General features: G+C 40.6%; 1 protein-coding gene across 1 annotated transcript in view; it reads right to left on the bottom strand.

The window, feature by feature from the left end:
- rttn (rotatin) overlaps nucleotides 1-17,900 on the bottom strand; it is a 33,561-nt gene extending 15,661 nt beyond the window's left edge. The window contains exons 1-28 of the mRNA XM_051410299.1: nucleotides 17,709-17,900; nucleotides 17,159-17,346; nucleotides 16,629-16,818; nucleotides 16,327-16,425; nucleotides 16,145-16,235; nucleotides 15,852-15,966; nucleotides 14,140-14,290; nucleotides 13,551-13,716; nucleotides 12,715-12,902; nucleotides 12,408-12,523; nucleotides 11,327-11,494; nucleotides 10,978-11,190; nucleotides 10,672-10,784; nucleotides 10,455-10,581; nucleotides 9,992-10,117; nucleotides 9,560-9,676; nucleotides 8,859-8,998; nucleotides 8,062-8,233; nucleotides 7,876-7,975; nucleotides 7,115-7,200; nucleotides 6,366-6,483; nucleotides 5,345-5,441; nucleotides 5,177-5,242; nucleotides 4,893-5,084; nucleotides 3,733-3,975; nucleotides 2,880-3,036; nucleotides 1,596-1,762; nucleotides 673-892 (exon numbers count right to left, since the gene is read on the bottom strand). Of these exons, the coding sequence (XP_051266259.1) occupies nucleotides 673-892; nucleotides 1,596-1,762; nucleotides 2,880-3,036; nucleotides 3,733-3,975; nucleotides 4,893-5,084; nucleotides 5,177-5,242; nucleotides 5,345-5,441; nucleotides 6,366-6,483; nucleotides 7,115-7,200; nucleotides 7,876-7,975; nucleotides 8,062-8,233; nucleotides 8,859-8,998; nucleotides 9,560-9,676; nucleotides 9,992-10,117; nucleotides 10,455-10,581; nucleotides 10,672-10,784; nucleotides 10,978-11,190; nucleotides 11,327-11,494; nucleotides 12,408-12,523; nucleotides 12,715-12,902; nucleotides 13,551-13,716; nucleotides 14,140-14,290; nucleotides 15,852-15,966; nucleotides 16,145-16,235; nucleotides 16,327-16,425; nucleotides 16,629-16,818; nucleotides 17,159-17,346; nucleotides 17,709-17,739 (3,957 nt within the window). The 5' untranslated portion in view covers nucleotides 17,740-17,900. The remainder of the gene's footprint in view (nucleotides 1-672; nucleotides 893-1,595; nucleotides 1,763-2,879; nucleotides 3,037-3,732; nucleotides 3,976-4,892; nucleotides 5,085-5,176; nucleotides 5,243-5,344; nucleotides 5,442-6,365; nucleotides 6,484-7,114; nucleotides 7,201-7,875; nucleotides 7,976-8,061; nucleotides 8,234-8,858; nucleotides 8,999-9,559; nucleotides 9,677-9,991; nucleotides 10,118-10,454; nucleotides 10,582-10,671; nucleotides 10,785-10,977; nucleotides 11,191-11,326; nucleotides 11,495-12,407; nucleotides 12,524-12,714; nucleotides 12,903-13,550; nucleotides 13,717-14,139; nucleotides 14,291-15,851; nucleotides 15,967-16,144; nucleotides 16,236-16,326; nucleotides 16,426-16,628; nucleotides 16,819-17,158; nucleotides 17,347-17,708) is intronic.
- Between the last annotated feature and the right edge of the window lie 1,039 nt (nucleotides 17,901-18,939).

The raw sequence follows: 18,939 nt of genomic DNA, 5'->3' as shown, positions 1-18,939 counted from the left end.
GGTGCCCAAGGCCTGCTGAGCTTTAGGGCCCTACAGTGCCAGGAGTATCAAGTGAGAGGTGGGTCAGAGGGGTAGAGAGGACAGGGGTGAAAGAGTTAGGTATCTGACTGGTTCCAGTGAGATGGAAGTAGCCACCAGAGATCAAGCCTGAAAAGGAAATTAACCTTCAATCTTTATCTAATCTTAATTCATGTCTATGAAAGCAACGCATTTAAACAAACCAAATGAACAAGAATAGGTATTGTGTATACAGGATGGTCTATTCCACAGGGGTCTTCATTCCTAATCAAAAATAAAAGTTTGGACACCTCTGTGCTGAGGACTGCTGCGCAAGCTGGTCCACACTGTGTTACACTATTGTTTTATGGACTGCTGAACAACTGAACAGATGGAATAGGCAAGGTTGATTAATCTCATCAGCATCTTCACAGTGTGGCATATCTAATCAATGAGATTTTTTTACCTATTGCAATTCATGTCCCGTAACCATATTCTGCTTAATTTTAATTAATTCCTCAGAAAGTACTGCGCTTTTCCTTTTATTCATTTCTGTAGGCAGTCTCAATTCTGATTAGAGGGTAGGAGGCTTGCATATGCCCGTGCAACACGAGCATATGCACACATGCTATGCAGACTCAGAACATTACACACATGCCACATACAAACACACACCTCTAATAGCCCACTGAGATACTTGGAGCAGAGGGAGACGGGTTCCAGGTCAGGGCAGTGGGAGCTCCAGCCAGGCTGGGCAGTCAGGCTGACCATGCCCTGCAGTGTCCTCTCCAGGCTGGGAAGGCCATAGAAACGCGGGGCGTCAGACACCCGGAGGCTCTGAAGCAAACGGACTGCCAGCTGGCTCTTGAAGGGGCCTGCTAATGCCAGACATAGCCTAGACAGACAGTAAAGGACAGAGTGAGAAAGAGCGAGAAACAAGCAAACGAGACAGACAGGAGGGTAGACACGAGGCAGACAAGAGGAGGGAAAAAAGCGATATTGTTGACCATTAACATTCCAATTCTTTATTATAAGCCAGTGGCTTTTTATGTGTTTGCCGTTTCAATTTCATGTTCTAAATGATTAAACTAGCAGGATTTCCATCACAAATTAAAACAAACACTGCCCCTATAGTGGATGAACACTTCAGTATCTTTTTTCCTTTTATTATTAATCAATTTTCTAAACCCACAGGAAGGATGAATAGCATTACATGAGAGTGCACTCACCTTTCCCATACGCAACCAGAGTAATAATTACAGTTTTTTAATTTATTTTTCATTAACAATTAATTCGAAAATATTGTGGCATATCGCTAGCAGAAAAGCGGTCTTGGAAGGTCAGCTGTGCCTCTGTGGCCTTGAGTAATACTGTATCAGTAGGCAATGCATAATGGCGTCCTTTACTATCTGTATGATTACACCAAATTCCTACCTATTCTAGTATTATAATGTAAGAAATCAAATATACCTTCTATAATAATAACGTATGACACAATTGTTAGAACAAATAATTTAAATTACAATTAAAGACATGACATATTCTGTTTCGAGACTTCCTTGAGGAGAGCCACAGGTTTTTGTGTGAAATCATCCTACCTGTCAGTTGTGGTTGAAAGTCGGAGGAGTAAGAGGTTAAAGAAGCTGGTGAGTTCTCTCTGTAGTTTCTGGCTGACATGGTTCTTCAGCTCCTCCGGCTCCCCTGGGCTCTGAGTTGAGGTCTGGGTCTCCACACCGAGCAGCAAATTAAGAAGGGACTCGGTCTCCTGGATTATTGACGGATGAATTTTTATTGGTTTGCTTTTTGACTTTATGTCATTATTTGGGATTTATCCCATTTTAATGCAATAATACGTCTTAGATTGTCTCTTTTTACGTTCCCTTTCTTTTAAATGAATGATGAATGTCTTTTTCTTGTTTTTCTTTTCATGCCTTCTTGTAATCTGCATACACAGCTTAAAAGTGCATTCCCTTGCTCAGATATGATTAACTTAAATGGATTATGTAGTATTAATAGTAAAAACTAAATCTATCTAACCTTTCTGAATTCAAACAAACTGGCCCATGTAGGGGTGATATAGAGGAGGCTGACAGGCGTATTTGAGCAAGCGCCTCCTTCATCTCAACACCACCCATCCCTCCCTGCAAAACTCATATCTAGAAGCGGCATGGAAAATTTCTTACCGAGCAGCGTGCACTGAGTAGATAGTTAATGAAAGTGTAGAGAGCGACAGATGTTCCTGAAACAGCTCAGTAATTACAGAAAAGTCGGAGCAGAGCGGAGCTGCTCACCCCTACCAGGCATTCAATCTGAGTCTGCTTTAGCTGCCAGGGGAGGCCTTATTGTTTACACACACATTAATGAGAAAGCCAAGGTGAGACTGATTAAATCCTAAAAGTAGCTCTCGCCGCTAAAACAGTGTGGTTATTCTTCTCCTCAGGCAAAAATATGACTCCAACTTTGTGTTAAGAGCTCAGAAAATAATCTCTGCCGCAGGTCTGTGGTGGTACGCTGTGATACTATTTTTCTGTCGTTATGAGGGAGTAATTTGTTTGGCTTGTCTGACGGTGTGTGATTTATTTAAGCTTTGATTACAGGTATATAAAATGCTCTGTGTTGGAGAGGAGAGAGCTTAAAAAGATTACTAGTTAACAGAGATGTACACACGCATATTTTTCTATTACATCCACAGACACACAAAAAGGAAAGCCACAGTGCAGCAGTACATAGTAGTCCATGCATGTAGTCTAAACCACACTGTAACTTATACCAGTTTGTGTAGAAAAAAAGATCTCAATAATCTCTTTAAGCCGAAACTCTAAAGGACTATTCTAGTGAGGTTTTACCTTGTTGCTTGTCCAGAAAGTGTCAATTATTTGTACCTGGTTGAGAAGCAGCTCCAGTATCCAGCGCAGGTCCTCGTCCTCTGGGTCAGATGCAGACTCAGTGTGCATCTGTTTGAAGTAGGCATTCAAAAACGCAACAATGCCCACTAGCAACCTCTCATCCTCCACACAGGCTGGACGCACCTGGAGAAACCTGCAGGGAGGAAGAGAAAGAAAACAGAAGAACAGGAGGAAGAGAGCGTGGTTGAAGGGAAAATACTCTGATAATTTAATATTCATTACTGTATTTGTCTAATTACTAAAGAAAATATAGTTGTGCAGTGCATATATTAACAACACAAATTAATTGCAAGTAGTAGACATATGCTGCCACAGCAGATGTAAAAAACCTGGACTCTGACAATGGGGTAGTGATAAAGTGATGGAATCAACAGAAATAACTGACATACTTCCAAAATCTTCCGGCTAAAAAAATAATTACTTAAATAAGGATGATTCCAAGCAGAAAAACAAAACAAACTCGCTCAAACTTTTTGTCAAAGATATCACAAGTTCATCATACTTCCTCAGGGAATCTTTAATACTCATATCAGGCACTGTAAACAGAAACAGCATTCAAAGCTCTTAATTCAGGTCAATTCTTCAAAACAGGACAATAAGACAAAGCCACACTGTGCTCACTGAGCCACGGAAAAAACATTTGATTCATTCAAGTGATGTTTTGTTCAACGGCAGCAGTAATAATAATGGCATACATTTGGGGAATATCATAAAACCCTTCCATCATTTGCTTAATTTATAAACCTTAACAAAACACATTTTTAGACTTGGAAATATGCATGCGTACCTGAAGTACATGAATCTTTAACTGAACTTGTCTGCACTGTACCTGGTCACTGCTGCCTGCCAGCTGAGGGAGTTTAGAGTGTCTCTGCAGCTGTAGGTGGGGAGGTGAGGGAGGGCCAGTCTGTCAGTCAGTAAATAGAGGCTGAGCCTGGAGAGGGCAGAGGTCACCGAACTGTGTCCTGCTGCTGTGACGATGGCCTGGATGCAGTCCTGCAGCGCGGTGGGAAGGTGCACCGCCCGCAGCGAAAGAACCTGCGCTTCTGACAGCTTTAAGTCAGGATGAAATCTTTGGGGAACAGATGTAAAAAAATATATATATATATTCGAAATCAAATTACACAACTATTGATGTGCTGACAAGTGTGTTACATAAGTAGCATCCTCAGAAGCATACTAATGACTGCATTAACAAACATATTTGATCGCCAATCTGGAGGGATGAGGCATTTATGAGTCATCCAAAGAGACATGTTTTCTGAGAATTACTTGCAACTGAATCAAGCAGAAGCAGAGGCAGGCATCATACTCGCAATATTCATGAAAACTGTCAAAACAATATGGGAGAAAAATGTAGACGTAGCAATATCATCAGAGGTCAAGGACTTTGATTGAGATACCTCTCAATTTTCATTGACTAATCCATCTTAAAACAAGTACTCTCCTCCCAATAAAAGCCCTGTATGAAATTTAGTTTCTGGTGGATTGATCTATCTAAGGTGTGCTTTAAACGTCTTTGCTGTAATCAAGCTGGTTAAAACTGTGTGAGAGACATTCTCATCTGTTTGAATCAGGTCAAATTAGAACTAAATGAAGACAGATGAAACACAAGATGCCAAGCCTCTGAAACTAATTCTTTACTGCAATTCTCCACTAGAGAGAACATGTAGAAGAGTGATGTGTAGTGGGATTTTTTTTTTTTATTAAAACATCCTGCTGGAATTATTGTTCTGGTCAGTTTCTCCAACATCCAACATTTAACATTTTCAAATTTAACAGATAAATGAATATACTTTATATGACAAATAACTACAAAGCGTTACCCTTGGACAACTTATATTCTCTCGATACAGAAATGCTGGCCAACCTTAGTTCCCAGTCTTTTGTTATTACACAAGAACAAATTACAATAGACTCCTGTAGTAATTTAAGACTATGCTAACACCCCACTGGATGCATAACATTAAGAAATATTAAAGATCTTACTCAGTAACATTGGTAGAGATGCCATGCAGCTCTTCAAGGAGGTTGTCTATCCCAGAATGCCATGCAGTGTTCCAGGCCACCTGCAGAGCTTGGCGGGCGGGAGCCAGGGTCAGTAGGTCAGAGGAAGGGGGCAGAACACAGCAGTATGGACTGACAGCGTGATGAGTCGCTGCCTGGAATGGGATGTTGTACCTGGGAGGAAATTTGGCAGAGGAGTAAAGAGTTATTAATACTGGTTAGGAAGAAACCATGACCCAAGTAATAATGTTTACAGATCAGTTTACCTGCGTATTACTGACAGTGGTAGGGAGAACGGCGTCAGGGTCACATCTGTGTTAGGTTTGTCCAACCTGATGTGACACCAAAAAAAAAGGTAGTACAATAAAGCACTGATCGGACGCACGTTTATTGTAGAGGCATGGAAAGCTCAAAGAGAGGAGAAATAAACTCACCATATTTCAATGCAGGCAATCTCATCAAATAGTAGTAAACTCATCAGGACAGCAATATCACCCCCATTGCCTTTGTTCTCCTTTAATATCAAGGATGCTACAATGCAGACACAACATAGACAATTTACATAATGACCACACCCTAAACTGCACTCGACCTCATGAATATATTCATAAGTTTAAATTTTTAATTCCATGAGAGTGACAAACACTTAAAGACTCAAAACTGAAGTTTGGAACCTCTCAGTGAGACTGTCACCCCACATCAGGCTTTGCTTATATTATGTCATTATGATAAAATTTGGTGCCTAAGCTGCTTTAAACTGAGTTTTATATGCATTATATTTGAAATGTATAAAAATCTGGCACATATTTTTTTACAGAGAAGCTTCCAAAAAGTATATTTCTCTCTATATCAGAATGCAATAACAATCTACAACATATAGATTTTAAAAAGTGATTGACAACTTAGCTACAATTTATGAAACAAAAATGCAAAAGCACCACAAATAAAGCTCTTACATTGTGCAACTACCTCCTAGTGTAATCTTGTGCAATTTCATTCACCTTTCAAGGCAATATATACATATATATATAGAATAATGCTACACAACATGTGTGTATTAATAATAATCTGTGCAATGTTCCATCAAATATATTTGTATAGGAAAAATGTATACATAGTGCATATAACTCCTATTTTCTATTTCTATTACATCTTCTATTTTAGTTTTTATTTTATGTGTATTTTTCTTATCTACCACTCTTTTTGTGCTATACTGTATCTGGAGCTGCTGTAACAAGCATGTGGGATCAATAAAGTCTTATCTTATTTTATCTCATCACGCTCCATAGCAACAAGTTGCATCATACTAATATGCCACTTACTACAGTGTGACAACATAGTTAAAAGCTATGCACCAACGGATGACTTGTCATCTTTTTTTTGAAAATGTGCCCCCGAGCTACACAACACAACGCGTGTATAGCTGTTACTTAATGAGTTGTCTTGTGAACGTACCCCTGAGCAGTGTGAGGAGCAGGAGGTTGCGCTGTGCCAGGCTGTGCCTCAGAGATGGATCTGCATATACCAGCTTCCTCAAGATACATACACAAGGCTCCAGCAGGCAATCTAAGCTCTGGGGAGAACAGCAACACATGAACGCAGTGTTTAATTGCAGGAAAAACACAAACACTTTCTGTCTACTCCTACTTCTGTGTCTCTCACATAGAAATGCTTTTTTCACTGTGCTACTGAGGCTTCTTACTGTCTCTTCACATAAGCTAAACCACAATTTTGTGATTGCGCAGGTCGCAGGCAATGGAGGGTTGGGACAAATACAACCTACAGGCATCCCTCTTATACACACTTGTTAACTGAGACAAGTAATTCTCTGTGGCCGTGTTCCTTCACCTCCGTGTAGCCAGACACGCTGGACGATTACCCCTGTTAGCAGCTTCTGATTCAAGGCCTGGGAAGGATCAGCAGACTGCAGTAACTAGAGGGCAAAACTCACTGCTGACCAGGGCCTGTCTGACACTATTAACACAGGCCATTTCATCTTTCTATCATGCACGCCTCAGTGGGTTTCCTTCACATCCGCTGGCAACACATGTACTCACATGAGCACATACAAAAGAGGACATGTACACAAATGGGAGCACATGAAAGTGCAATTATGGGATACAGGGTTTGTTTTGTTCGGCTTCAACTGCAAGTCATTCAGCACACATCTATTTATCGCTTTGCCAAAGCAGGTTTGTTTTTACCTTGTTGCGGTTTACACTCTCCATAATGAAAGAAATGACTTTGTCGGTTATTCCGAGATTCTTCAGCACTGGGTGCATTGTTGTGTCTGCAGGGAAGTAAGAGAACAATTCAATATACTGACAATAAACATTTGCATAATACTCAAGTATTTACTTTTCGTGCTTGTCTAAAACATATGGTGGTGGGAAGGCAAAAACCCGGCTGCACTCATTTCAAATTTAGTTTTCACAAGGAGAGCGCTCTGACTTATCACACAAACTTAGCTGTTTTTTCATTTTTATCAAGTGCTGAACATTTTCTCTCAAACTCTGTTTTGACCTTTCAACCCTCTTTTTATGTGCTTGATAATTCAGGCAGTACACTTCATGATGGAATATCAAGCTCAATATCATTCTCCAATCAACAATTACAGGGATGTGAATTCTTAGTGACTGCATTCTGCTTGTACACCCACAGGAATTGTGGGGAACAGTGAAAAAGAAAGAGGTTTGGTGGGGACAATTCAAAAATAAAGGAGTTTAAAGGCTTGCAAAGTATAACAAGTCAGTGTGTTTCCCATTAAAATTGTCTCTACATAAGCACTCTGATCTGAAAGGACTCAACCATTACACAGAGGTAGACTTAAAGGATGGTTTAAAAGTTATTAGCCTGCCAGAGCTAGCGGGCTCTATTTCCAGAGAGTAAATTGATTAATAGCTGAGTTTATAAGTTTATATGAATCACTATATAATGTCATTAGGATCTTTTACAAACAACTTACCTTGTAGCACAACAGATAGCTGCTCTGCAGCCGATCTTTTCAGGGAGATGTCAACAGTGTCTGAAGACATGATAGAAAACAGCTTCTCCACCGACTCCACCTAGCCACCATGAAACACCTTCAGTTAGCACATAAGTCTTAAGGGCGTATCTGTGTGTGGGTCTTTCTGTGTATGTGGATTTATACCTTAAGGACAGACTTGTTGCTGGTGTCCAGCGTGATGTCTAAAGGGTTTCTGAGGCAGTAGAGATTGGGGAGTGAGGAGATCACTGGTTGATCCAGGTGTGGTCTGGCCGAGTTAGCATCATCATCGCTGGTTATGTGGGGCAGGATTTGTTGCACTGCTGCTATTCTCACACTGTTAAGAATGAGCACAATTTATGCAAAACTTGGATTTAAAATTTCACTTCAAAATCACAGTTTTAGACAGAGATTATAAATTCAGGTAATAAAGCCAGTCCTGCATTGGAGCACTAATACAGGGTTGAATGTTATCTGCCTTTTAAGTTTTTTTAGTTTTTGACACCTAAATAGTGATGGCTGTAAAAAATACATTCAAAAAAAGTGTCTGGCAGGACAGACAAATCTATTAGCTGTTGCCAAAATTTACCAGGGCTTGTCTCCTGGCCAGTGTCTGGTTTTAATTTCCATCTCTATCAATATTCATAGACTGGGACTGGATAGCTGAGGCCTCATGGAGCATTTAGATGACTTGATGAGCACATCAGCTGACAGCAACAGAAAGTGGTAATATGTTCATCATGCACATGGTGTAAAGGAGAATATTTTAAACTCTCTGGAGCTTGTCTGGTTCACAAAAAACTCTGAGACCCAACATCTAACAGCTTACAAGCAGAGACAGAAGAAACCTACCATCACATACATACACACAAACACACATCTCTGATATGCGCACATATCTGGGCAGGAACATAACGCAGAAACAAACACTGACAAAAGAAAGACCCAGAGCCCAAACTCACGTGGGTTGTTTAGTGAAAAGGAGTCGGAGCGCTGCTTTTAGCTTGGCTGTGCTCGGAAACATGTTGTCTCTTGCCACGTCCGACATGTCACTTATCAGCAGGACACAGTTTCCCAGTGACTCTTCTGTGCCGGCGTAACCCTGCCACACACAGAGAAGCACAAGCGCGCACACAATTCTCAGACTGCCTTGGCAGACAATGGAGTGAACAACGGGGAATTCCAGCTAAGCAACACAACAGTAAATAAAATATGCATCGCTTTGATTACGGGTGGTTTCATTTCTTCTCTTGTTGACATGGCGGGCCCATCTCTGAATGGCCTGCTTGAATTAAATCACACTTGACAGCCTAGTCAAAATCTCATGTATATTCATGAAGAATTTCCAGGCTTTCTGTTGCCTGAAACTGAACAATTAATAAAAGCTTGTTTTTTTTTTTCCACCCAAAAAGGAAACAATATAGCACAGAATATGTAAATGAGAGAATAACTAAATTTTTCTCACTGGCAGCTCAATATGCAGTCTTTTGTGGTCCAAGAATGCTAAAATTGCACTTTTGATCATAGTTGTTTTGATTGTGGAGAACATACACCACTTCCCCACACTCCATAAATATAATGCAATAAGTTCCAAACATGATGCTGCTTTATGAGCTCTGCAGTACAAATACAACATCTACAGTCTCTACAGACAGCACACCACCTGTAATATGGGCATGACCGGGTAAAGTGCCTCATTGAATCTGTCCCAAGTCGATGCTGTCATCATCAATCGTCCCTTGAGCAGGAATAGCAGAATATCCTTGGCAGCAACATTCACCTATAGATCACAGGTAAACTGCTGAGTTCACAAAGACATTTACAAGCAAGCACAGTAAGTGAGTTTTTAACGTATAAATTTCATGACACCGTTGAACCCTGACAGTTTAGCCTATCCTTAAAGTAATGTACAATAACAGACACAACACACATAAACCCCTGTACTTTTACTCTCATGAGTAACTGTGTTAATTCCATTTATTCATTTCAACCCTGATCTAAGCTAATACATTAAAGAAGAGGCCAGAAAGACCTCGCTCCAAAGGTCTAAACTGGTTCTAATATAAATACCAGAAACACGTTAATCTTTTCCTACCTTCTCTGCAGAATCCTGGAGTCCAAAAGCACTTATTTCATAGAGCACCCTGTGGTGCAGAAGGAAGTTGACTCCACCGCAGGCTCCTGGTTCCTGACGTGACACATTCTGGATGCCAAGGCAGTCCTAGGGGTGTGTGTAATCACACCGAAGCACATCATAAATTATCACTAGCCTCTCACTTGCGCTCGCATACGAGAGTTCCAATTCACTTTAAATGTAGCCATGTACTCTTGACGGTGGTTAGTAAAAATGAAAAGGAAGACTGATTTCAAATGTCAAGTGGGTTTTTAATAGCACACTGTCAAAGATCTATGATTCATCCATCTTTATCCTACTTATTTACATACGGGTGCCCCACCAAACAGATCCACGTTATGGCTTTAGTAGCCATAATTTTAGCCATGAACCTGCACACTCTCATTTAAACACAGAGTGTCTATACAAGATGGCTTGCTCTCACCTTGACCAGGTTTAAAGAGCATTCGTATGTTTCTGTCTTGACAGGCAGTAAGGGATGGGACAGCAGCTTGAGGAGAAGTTTCTGGCTCTCGGTTTGAAGGAGGGGACTGGGCTGGTTGAATTTCCACCTGGTGATAGACAACAAAAAATATTTTGATTTAACTTGCAGAAAAATACTTTATGTAAAACTAAATTGCAAGAAACTATGATTATCTTACAGGTAGGAGCAGATGTGAACACATTCCTTGATGATGGGTAAGTGCTGGTGAAACGGGAGGCCGTCTATAGCTTGGTCTGCCAGCTCCAGTAATTCCAACCAGTTCTTTTCTCCCTTGATGAACATAAATGGATCAATGAATGAACTAAAAAATTACATCATCCACAGCTAGTGACAGTTACATTTGTGTCAGAGGGGTTTTTAATATAAGAAATGTGGGTTATATATCTGTAAACGTTGACTTGTCTCTCTGTAGACTGCAGAGCTACTACTGACTTGCTGTAATTATGTGACATGCAGCTCATACCTCCGCTTGTGCTTCCTTGAGGAAGTTGCACGTGGATTCCATCCAGAAGGCAGCGCGGGTCACCCTCCTGTAGAGATCATGGCTGTCTGAGTTCACCTGCTCCAAGTAGGCCACTGCTGTCTCTTGCATGCTGGGTAAAACATTTCCCAATGACGTGTCCAAGCAAAGGTGGAAAATAGCTGTTGCTGTGCTTTCTGGGAGATTGTCACTTGCCTGTGTGAGGTTAAAAAACCTTAATAATCTACTATTTTTCAACAAAGTATTGTGATTTGGTTACACAAGCACACACACACACACACACACACACACACACACACACACACACACACACACACACACACACACACACCTTCTCAGGAGGGAGGATGGTCTGTAGGAGTTTTATGGTGAATATAGCAGTGCCTGTGTAAGCCATTCTGTGATGAACCTGAGAGCTGTGGGGAATGTCTGCTGAATAGCTCTGGTGGTAGCTCAGGATATCCCCCAGTTGTTCCATGCAGGCTTGCAGCTTCTCCTTCTAAAATACACACAGGCAGAAATGTAGACAAAGGCACACATGCCACACAAACACAGCAACACATGTGCATATTCACAGACAGACACACACACACCGACGCACAGCTACTGGCTGGAAGCCAAGAGAAAAATTGTTCGTTCCAGGGGTTAGGAATTGAATGTAATCAGATTTCAGGGTTATTTTTGGACGAGATACAGATCCTCCCTATCTCAGTATGAATAAATTGGAACAATCTATTCTCAGCCACTTTGTTCTGGGAGTAGAAATTGAACAATAGTAGATAAGTACCAGCAGGGGGCAGTAGATGCCCTGTGCATTGCCGTGGCTGGCATGAACAGTTCGGCCCATTCCCATAGGAAAAACCTAGAGGTCTGGCACACAAAAGCTGCTCTCCACATAAAGATGACAAAACAGTTCTCAGGCTGCGAGGCTCTGGGCATGTATTAAACAGCAGAGGGCCAGAGGGGCCTGAGCTTGACAAGTGTATAAGTCCCCCTGCATAGGAACATAACCTTTAAACAGTCAGGAGGATAACAAATGATTCTGCATGGTAAAACCCCCCCCCCAAAAAAACACGTTGGCTTAACACAATCCATTGTATGGACTTTAAACACATAATAAATGAAGACATTTACTAACCCAACAATTCTGTGCTTGGATAAACCCAGGGGTACAGACGAGAGGTGTGACTGTGTGTGTGTCAGAAGTTCTTTGTAAGATACAGAAAGCCTTTGTAACCTTATATAATTCATTCAACTCTATCACATGGCTACAGTTCTCCTTGACAGTTGAGTACCGTGTGTGCCTGTGTGTCTGTGGCAAATTGTCTGGTGGCCAACCCAGTTCCCTCTTTTCAGTGAAGTGTATCCATTCATCTACATAAGAGGCTGTCATGAGTTGTGTTTTGACTTGCCAGCTCCATCCCCACCAGGCTGCGATCGTCCCAGACCAGTTCACAAACACTGTCCCCGAGCAGGAGGACGGCGTCGCACAGCAGCTCCAGAACACGGTGGAACACATGCGAACCCTCTGAGAAAGAGTAGGGGACGAGAGAAACCGAGCAAGAGTGAGGTGAGATTTTTTTTGACAAGATCAAATGATGTTGGAATACGGTCCATATAGTGAAACAAATGTGGGGATATTTGCACTGATCTTTACTCAAGCAAAACACAGATGCAGATACTGATTTTACTTAAAAAAGACTTGATAATGACTCCTACCTGTCTTAAGCAGTGGTATGGCATGCTCCATGGTGGCAACAGTGAACTGAGCCAAAGTGAGCTGTTGTAACTGCAGCTCCAGGACATCTTCTGCACCCATGTCAGGAAGTGCCAAATGGGTCACATCTGCAGGCGACTGGGGCTGCCTGGGGGCCTGAACTACTGCTCCACCTCTGTGCGAGCTGCCACTGGATGAATCACACACAAAGAGAGGAAGACAACTGTAAATTCATGATCTGTATTTGGACCACTCAAATACAAGGAGTGACATATGAGCTATATTTGGGTGGATCACAAAAACTGAATATGTCATCACAGGAGTCAGAAAGTGATTATTAAACAGTAAAGCAGCCGCTAGAGGGCTCCCAGTGTTATTCATATTTAAGAAGAAGAATAAAAATCCTCCACAGTCGTTCTCACGTCGCTTTATCTTCGTGTGCGGGTTGCTGGTGTCACTAGCAATTTTGTTAGTATGAAAGCCACAAACATTCCTACTGTGCACAAATTTCTAAAAAGGTATGACACTCTCTTGTTCAGTGTAAGGTCTGATGAATTGACAACAATGTTGAATCATACCAATGTTATTTCTACAAGCAAGGTAGACAGATTAACATAATACCATTTATGCCTTAGAAGTGTGACAGAAGCCAAAACTGAATGAATCTCTGCTCTCGCTGCCAACATCCTTGCTAAAGACATGCAAAGAAACAATACCTTAGACAGCGAGTAACTGACGTACCGAATGTGATGCAGTTTTTATCCATAATCTCCTTCAGCCTTTGTGTGAAATACACAGTTACACATAAATGCATAGTTGCCTACACGCAGGCACACACCTGTTGGAAGCGGCATCTCCGTCTTGGCCATCTCCCCTGGCTCTCTGGCCTGTGCGTCCAACCACAGAGGGCCGAGGGGAGCACTCTGCCCCCGGGGATGAGGCCTGGGAACGCTGGGTCCGCACCTCCTGGGAGTAGGAAAAGGACGAGTTCTGGGAGACTTGATCTGCACAGCCACAAAAAGAACAAAAGAGGATATACTTGCATATTAGTTGCACAAAGACCTGTGTGATAAAGCAAAGAGAAGATTAAGGTAGTGGTGGTACAAATTCCATATTGTAAGATATTTATCTGTAACTTTAGAATTTGAAGAAAATTTAAAACTGAGTCGTAAATAGTTCCAAATGTTTCAGTTCTATACTGGAAAAATATATGTATCCTTTCGGAATTTGGTCTTGGAAAGTATATGATTCAAAATTGAGCGCCTCATTGCAATCAGATAATAAGTACAGTTGTTTAAAATGTACTTCATAATGAAGGAACAAACAAAAAATTTATTAATCACCACCTGAAACCCCTTCTGTCAACATTTAAACATTTAAAAATGTAAAAATATCTGCACATCATGCTGACTTGTAAGGTGTGCTACCTTGCTTTGTAGAGTAGAAGCTTGGATCTTGATGAAAGCGGAGTCTCCTCCTCAGCCCCACACAAAGCTGCCTTAGGCAGGAAAGAGCCTGCAAGTGGAGGTAGCTGGCCTCACCTTTACCTGAACCCAGCCTCAACAGGGACAGAAGGTTCTGAAAACAGAAGTGGGATACCAGAGCAGTGTTGTTACTGTGAAATTGAGTTATGGAAAGGTTTTCTACAGACATAATTAACAACCAAGTAATATTCCAATAAGGATATTATTGTAATTGGACAAATATATTGGTTTATGGCTGTGTTTACAGAACAAAGAGCTGAGAGAGCTGAGATAAAAAATGTACAAAGACTGTGTAAAAAGGGGACCTGACCTCAGACAGTGATAGAAAAGTCGTAATAAAGTTTGCTAAATAAAAAGGGCAAGCGGAATTGAATTATTGAAGCAGCAATTTGTTCCAAGTTCAGATTCCCTGCCCTCTGTCACTAATGATGTCATGTCTCTAAATCCAAGTCTTTTAATTTAGCTTAATAGCTCTAGTAACTCAGAGGGCCAAGTAAAGCCACAAGAAGAAAAGTACTTTCCCATAATGATTTCTTTTTGATGATGAGACTGCTGGGTGACAGTATGCTAATACTGCCTTGAGACCGATGTAATATAATACACCACTTTATTAACAAAATAGTAATGTTCACAGTGGCTCATCAGGGCAAAATGATGTCTGTAACACTCCGTCTATGCCAGTGAAATGAAGAGCTTGGCTAACAGATGCACTTTGGTGCTGACATGATACTAGTAGATGTGTCAAAAAGTTTACAAAGATGGGGAGAGAGTATATCACTTGGATGTTTGAAAAAAAAAAAAAAAAAGATGGTTCACTCTAGATTTCAGGGTTATGGCTGACCCTGTGCATCAGGCGGCCCCCATATGAATTCAGTTACAGTACACTCTAACTTGATGTACATTTCCCATTTGCACAGGTGAGATTCTTCCATTGCTCAGTTTTACAGAAATCCCTGATATTCAAGCAGACTTTAAGATTTCACCAAGGACTTGCAAGAAGTACATCATGAACAAACTCTATCCTCACAACAATCTAGTGCCTGCTGAAGCAAAGTAAGCCTCCAGAGGCCTCCACAGCCTCCTCCAAGATCAGGGACACAGAATTATAAATTGCCATTTTGTTCAAGGACGCTATTTGACAGGTTATTATTTTGACAGTGGCTACAGTGACCATCCCATAAATTCCATAATGGGAGGGTCACTCAATACAATACATACCATTTAACTGATGTGAATAAACAAGAATACTAAGCATTATGAACAACAGCTGGAGTCCAAGAACGAGCAGACAATAAACAAGCCCTGGAATCCTTCAACAACATTTTTCATTTTTGTCTCTTTGGACACCCATAATGAATCAAGCATTGAGAGATTTTAGGGTCCACAATAAGCCACAATTTTTAAGTTAAGATATCAAATACAGGCTTTTGTCTTGAATATAATCACTGAGAATGACAAAAACCATACAACCTTTAAAGTAACATGACACACTTTTCTTTATGTATTAAGTTAACTATGAAGCAACTATTAACACGTCTATGACAAATTTGAGATCAGTATACCTTTACAGTCGACACTGAAACCCACTGTACCTGAAGATGACAAGAAATGGACATCTCCCGTTATAGCATGGGATCACGCTTATGTAATGTTACCTTTACAATACTGGGCCTTTGCAGGAAGATCTCAGCAGGAAAGTCTTGCATAATGACATCACACAATAGTTCACATGTGGTCCGTACCAGGTTGGGGTTGCTGCTCCTTAGAGAACTGTTTGAAAATAATTAAAGTAGATTTATTAAATACTTAGCTTACGTCACTATTAGTCAAATTCTTAGACTAGTTAAGTTGTTCTGTTATGAATTGTTTCCTGAAATTAAATCACAATTTTGTTTAGTTTACACTGTATTTTAATTATGCATATATTATCATATGTGTTGTCTCTCACCTTTCATTGGATGAAAGTATGTGTCGGTCTGTGTTTGTCAAAGTCAACCATGGAAACACAGAAAACTTCAGACATCTCACAGATTCATGCACTGTACACACAAGAGGAATACAATGTGTAAAAATGAGTCATTTATAGAAAATGAATAGTGTATAGTATGTATAGTATCAAAATACTGGTACCTGCTATCTTCTGAGGTGGTGCATCTGTATGGCTTGGCACGCTCTTGTGGAAATAACCTTTTTTAGGAAAATGCTCTTCAGGTGGAACAACTGTAGGTGCTACCACAGAGACACCAGATCTGTTAAAACATCTTTTCACATACTGCAAGCATTTGATAAAACTGTTGCAAGACGTGTGTATAGTAAGAGGACAACCCACACAATTCTCGCCCACCTCCCCTCTACATGAGGACTACGAACATTTAGTAGTTTGCGGAAGACAGAATCATAACAAACAATGATTTGGCTTTGACTTGCAACACCTGTTGGAGTTGTTGTACGCTGTCCATGCGAGTAGACCATTGCATGACTAGGGAGTAGCTCAGGTAGCTCGAACAGCTGGTCCAGGGTTCCGTCGATGACAGCTCGCAGTCTGGGTTCCACGTTAGGAGACAGTTGGGTGAGGAAGTCCACCGCGCCAACGTCTCTTAGCATCTGGGCTGCACTAGGATGCTTGGAAGACAAAATGACAAAATAAATAGTCATGAAATTAAAAACAAAAAAAAAAATAAAATGTTTGGTTCAGTGTTGGGTGTAGTGCTGTAAAAGTACTTTTATAAAAAAGTACATTGTGTATGTGAGGTGGTGGGAACTTAAACTTGCCTTGGTACTTTATCATATCATAGACTGGCCAAGGCGAATATTAATTCTGCTTCAATTAACAGGTGTAAGTCTGGTTAAAGATATTACATTTAAGGTTTATCTTTATATTCTGACAACTCCTTTCTAGCCACTGTCCTCCAGAGGACTCACCTAGTAATGCATCCATCATCTAACTCTACAGTACATCTACCTTTGATAGGGTTGAGAGCAACTCAAGGACCTCTTCCTGCATCGGCACCTCGGGGAAATTGAACCATTCAAGAAGATACACAAACAGCATCTTTTCTTGGACAATGTCGGAGACGGAAACAAGGGAATGGTCCAGCTTGCATAGGATGCTCTTCAGTGCTCGGACTCGTATCTCCACCAAAGAGTGGCCTATGGTTTGCAGGAACAACAAAGCGTTAAGTTGAGAAGAGGCATTGTAGCAGAGGTTTTTTGTTGGTAGCTAGCGGTTAGTCAACGGCGAGTTAACGTGAGCTAACTAACGCTAGGTGGAAGTTTAGAAAAGTTTTACTGACTTATATTACTAAGCTAACGTTAGCTTTGACATTAATTTACGTCTGAAGTTACAATCCCGTTATACCAACAGATAAAGGTATAGTCCAACTAGAGAGGGTTTCTGGCTAACGTTAGCATCCAAGCGGCTAATTATAAGCAAAGTGATACAGGGTTTGTTTAGCATCAGTTCAGGTAAATTCAACCTCCTACGCTACATTTGCTTAGCTAAGTTAGCCTACCTATTTTCTTTATCAGTGGAGATAACTCCATGTTCAACTTGTTGCGTCAAAAACAGGTAAAAAAAAAAAAAAAAAAAAGCTTAATAAAAGATCGAGGCTTGTCACTTTCGGTGACTGTTGTCTGCCAGTGTCATGTCAACAACGTCTGCCCGGGTCTGTTTTCAACAACCGCGCCAGCGTCACTCCACTTCCTGTAGAGGACCAGGGTGCGTTCAAGGGTCTAAAGTGTGTAGGATAATAGGAGTGGAGAGACAAAACATTTAACATAGTGAGGATGAAATCATGTAAGCACCTACAGGAACAATATTATTATATGCCTTAATCATATTTATAAAGGGTGCAGATTTTTTTTCAGAGAGATCTGCTTATCTGCACTTTGAAGTGAATGTACAGCAATAAAGATCTAAAGATATACGTAAATGATATATATAATAAAAAAAAAAAAAACTGCCACACAACACAAAGTGCATTGACAAAGCTGGACAGCAGTTACAAAACCAGCTAAAGGGATATGATAGTTCTAAGTAACTGACAACCGAATCTTGGTACATCAATCCACCTTTGTGGCACTATAATGTATAAAACTTGAGGTGTGTTATTTTGTATTAGTTTGTTCTTTTGTCTGCCACCTTTACCCCACCATGACACAGGAAGTAATCAATCTGTAAATCACCGTAGATCACAATTGATCAGATTATGTCCCTAGAAATCCTGTCTGCGTGGCTCTTTCTGTCAACAGTGTTTGTGACATGAGACATATGATGTTCCAATTTGTGGCATATCTCTCCCGTTTGATCTTTTGAAATGTTAAGTAAACACGCAAAGCAATTTTTCTTGCCAGGATCATCAGTGTTTCAAGGCATATTTCAAAATCATTGCATTGCTTCAATATTGAATGTAGTTTTGACAGCAGCCACATTATCCTGTCATTAAATTAATCTCCTCAAACACTGACGTTGTCAAATATCAAAGATGATGTGCATAGCCTCTTAACACGAGTGCAGGCATAAGTTATTTTCTGTGTGTAAGTTAATCCAATTGCATGAGATCTCACACTTGAGATGTGATGTGGATATGATCAGCTGACAGGGTGATAATTAACAAACTTAGCAAATGATAATTTGATATGATAATAATGTAATCACACAGCTTTTGAGAATTCCAGAGGGATTTAAGCCCATAATTAATTTGGCTGCCTACTGTATATTCTAATGTCACCTTCGAAGAGTTT

The sequence above is a fragment of the Dicentrarchus labrax genome, unplaced genomic scaffold (genome assembly GCF_905237075.1).
Source record: "Dicentrarchus labrax unplaced genomic scaffold, dlabrax2021, whole genome shotgun sequence".
NCBI classification, from domain to species: domain Eukaryota; kingdom Metazoa; phylum Chordata; class Actinopteri; family Moronidae; genus Dicentrarchus; species Dicentrarchus labrax.
Note: the sequence above shows the minus strand (reverse complement) of the source record. Positions and strands in the feature narration are given on the sequence as shown.